Raw genomic sequence first — 2,549 nt, forward strand, 5'->3', positions numbered from 1 at the left:
TTTTCTTTTAAAACAGAGTCTTGCTTTGTCACCCAGGATGGAGTGCAGCAGCGCCACCTTGGCTCACTGCATCGTCCGCCTCCCCGGTTCAAGCAGTTCTGCTTCAGCCTCCGAGGAAGTTGGGATTATACGCTTGTGCTACTACACCCGGCTAATTTTTGTGTTTTTAGTAGAGATAGGGTTTCGCAGTGTTACCCACGCTGGTCTCAAACTCTTGGCTTGAAGTGATCCCCCCACCTTGGCTTCCCAAAGTGGTGGGAATACAGGTGTGAAGCCATTGCACCTGGCTATATATGGGTTTTATTAGTGTGCCTAGAATTTTACTTTCATGTATATATTTCTTCTGTGACTGCCTCAATTGCTTTGTTCTCCTAATTTTTAAAAATCTATTGAGATTTTTGCAAAAGTTCTTGGGTTAAAAACGTGATTCAAAAATAGATTCCCTCTTTATTTCTTTAATCTATCTTAATGTTTAAGAAAACTGAGGAGCTAGTCTGTTTTCTCAGTAGAAATTAAGTAACATTTACGTTAATTGTAGTCATGCATACTTACCTGAAATTTGTCATTTTAATTTTTTTTTTAAGGAGCTGATGGTACACACATGGATGGTGATCAAATTGTTGTGGAAGTACAAGAAACTGTTTTTGTTTCAGATGTTGTGGATTCAGACATAACTGTGCATAACTTTGTTCCTGATGACCCAGATTCAGTTGTAATCCAAGATGTTATTGAGGACGTTGTTATAGAAGATGTTCAGTGCCCAGATATCATGGAAGAAGCAGATGTATCTGAAACGGTCATCATTCCTGAGCAAGTGCTGGACTCAGATGTAACTGAAGAAGTTTCTTTAGCACATTGCACAGTCCCAGATGATGTTTTAGCTTCTGACATTACTTCAGCCTCAATGTCTATGCCAGAACACGTCTTGACGGGTGATTCTATACATGTGTCTGACGTTGGACATGTTGGACATGTTGAACATGTGGTTCATGATAGTGTAGTGGAAGCAGAAATTGTCACTGATCCTCTGACTACCGACGTAGTTTCAGAAGAAGTATTGGTAGCAGACTGTGCCTCTGAAGCAGTCATAGATGCCAATGGGATCCCTGTGGACCAGCAGGATGATGACAAAGGCAACTGTGAGGACTACCTTATGATTTCCTGTAAGTCTTGGGGTACAGTGATTGTCGAAGGTGTTTTTGTAGGCTACCTCTCCTAATTTACATCAGGGGTGAAATTTTCTTGACTTAAATGTCTGTAAATCTCATAGATCTACTTGCATTGTTGTTTCCATTTGCAGCCTACAAGATAACTGAACATTAAGAAAAGTGAGGCCGGGTGTGGTGGCTCATGCCTGTAATCCCAGCACTTCGGGAGGCCGAGGCAGGTGGATCACCTGAGGTCAGGAGTTCGAGACCAGCCTGGCCATCCAACATGGTGAAACCCCGTCTCTACTAAAAATACAAAAATCAACCGGGTGTGGTGGTGGGCGCCTGTAATCCCAGCTACTCGGGAGGCTGAGGCAGGAGAATCGCTTGAACGCAGGAGCCGGAGGTTGCAGTTAGCCAAGATTGTGCCACTGCACTTCAGCCTGAGTGACAGAGCAGGACTCCTTCTCAAAAAAAACAAACAAACAAAAAAACTGAAAGGAACAGAACTGAACTTTGGAATCATGAAGAATGTAATTAGGCTGTTACCAGCCTTTATTAGAATTATGAATGCTCTTGAAACCTAAAAGGAGTTCAACTTGGAAAAAAAAAGTCTAACCAAGCTACTTATATTCTTTTTTTTTTTTGGAGGGAGAGTCTTGCTCTGTCTCCCAGGCTGGAGTGCAGTGGCGCGATCTCAGCTCACTGTAAACTCTGCCTCTCGAGTTCAAGTGATTCTCGTGCCTCAGCCTCCCGAGTAGCTGGGATTGTAGGCGCACACCACCACGCTTGGCTAATTTTTTGTTTTTTTAGTAGAGAGGGGGTTTTGCTATGTTGCCCAGTCTGGTCTCAAACTCCTGAGCTCAGGCAATCCGCCTGCCTTGGTCTTCCAAAGTGGGAGGATTACAGGTGTGAGGTATCACGCTGCTACTTATTTTCTTGAGTATGGATACACAGTACTGTTTATGTAATACTTACGTACTTATATGTAAAACACTACATAACATAACATGAAAAAGAGCTCTGGTATAGTATGAAACATGATTCCAAAACATGGTATCAAGTATGATGGATTCATATTAGGTTATTGGAGAAAAGTAAAGTATTTTGAAACACACCTTTACATGATTATCTTAGCATCTGGAAAGACAGCCGTTATCTTCTTACAACATACTTCTTGGTACCAACTTCGGAGATAAAATTCTAGATTGGCTAGGCCACGGTTCTGACCCAGTATGGAAATTCTTATGCCTTAAGGAACTAAACTTAAAATATAAAGGATTCACAGACTATTTATAAATTTACAAGAATATTTGCTTTGTTCGAATACCTGTTTTAATACAGGAATTTAATATAACATTAATATATTGGAGTCCACCAGCATTTTAGGAAACTTCTTTG

General features: G+C 41.2%; 1 protein-coding gene across 1 annotated transcript; it reads left to right on the plus strand.

Annotated features, from left to right (window-relative positions):
* Positions 1-584: 584 nt before the first annotated feature.
* Positions 585-1,219, plus strand: LOC116465752 (zinc finger X-chromosomal protein-like; the record flags this gene model as incomplete). Its single annotated transcript, XM_032148721.3, has 1 exon — positions 585-1,219. A coding segment is annotated over one exon (635 nt), but the record flags the coding sequence as incomplete, so codon positions are not given.
* Positions 1,220-2,549: the final 1,330 nt, after the last annotated feature.

The sequence above is a fragment of the Hylobates moloch genome, unplaced genomic scaffold (assembly GCF_009828535.3).
Source record: "Hylobates moloch isolate HMO894 unplaced genomic scaffold, HMol_V3 SCAFFOLD_9721, whole genome shotgun sequence".
In the NCBI taxonomy this organism is placed as follows: domain Eukaryota; kingdom Metazoa; phylum Chordata; class Mammalia; order Primates; family Hylobatidae; genus Hylobates; species Hylobates moloch.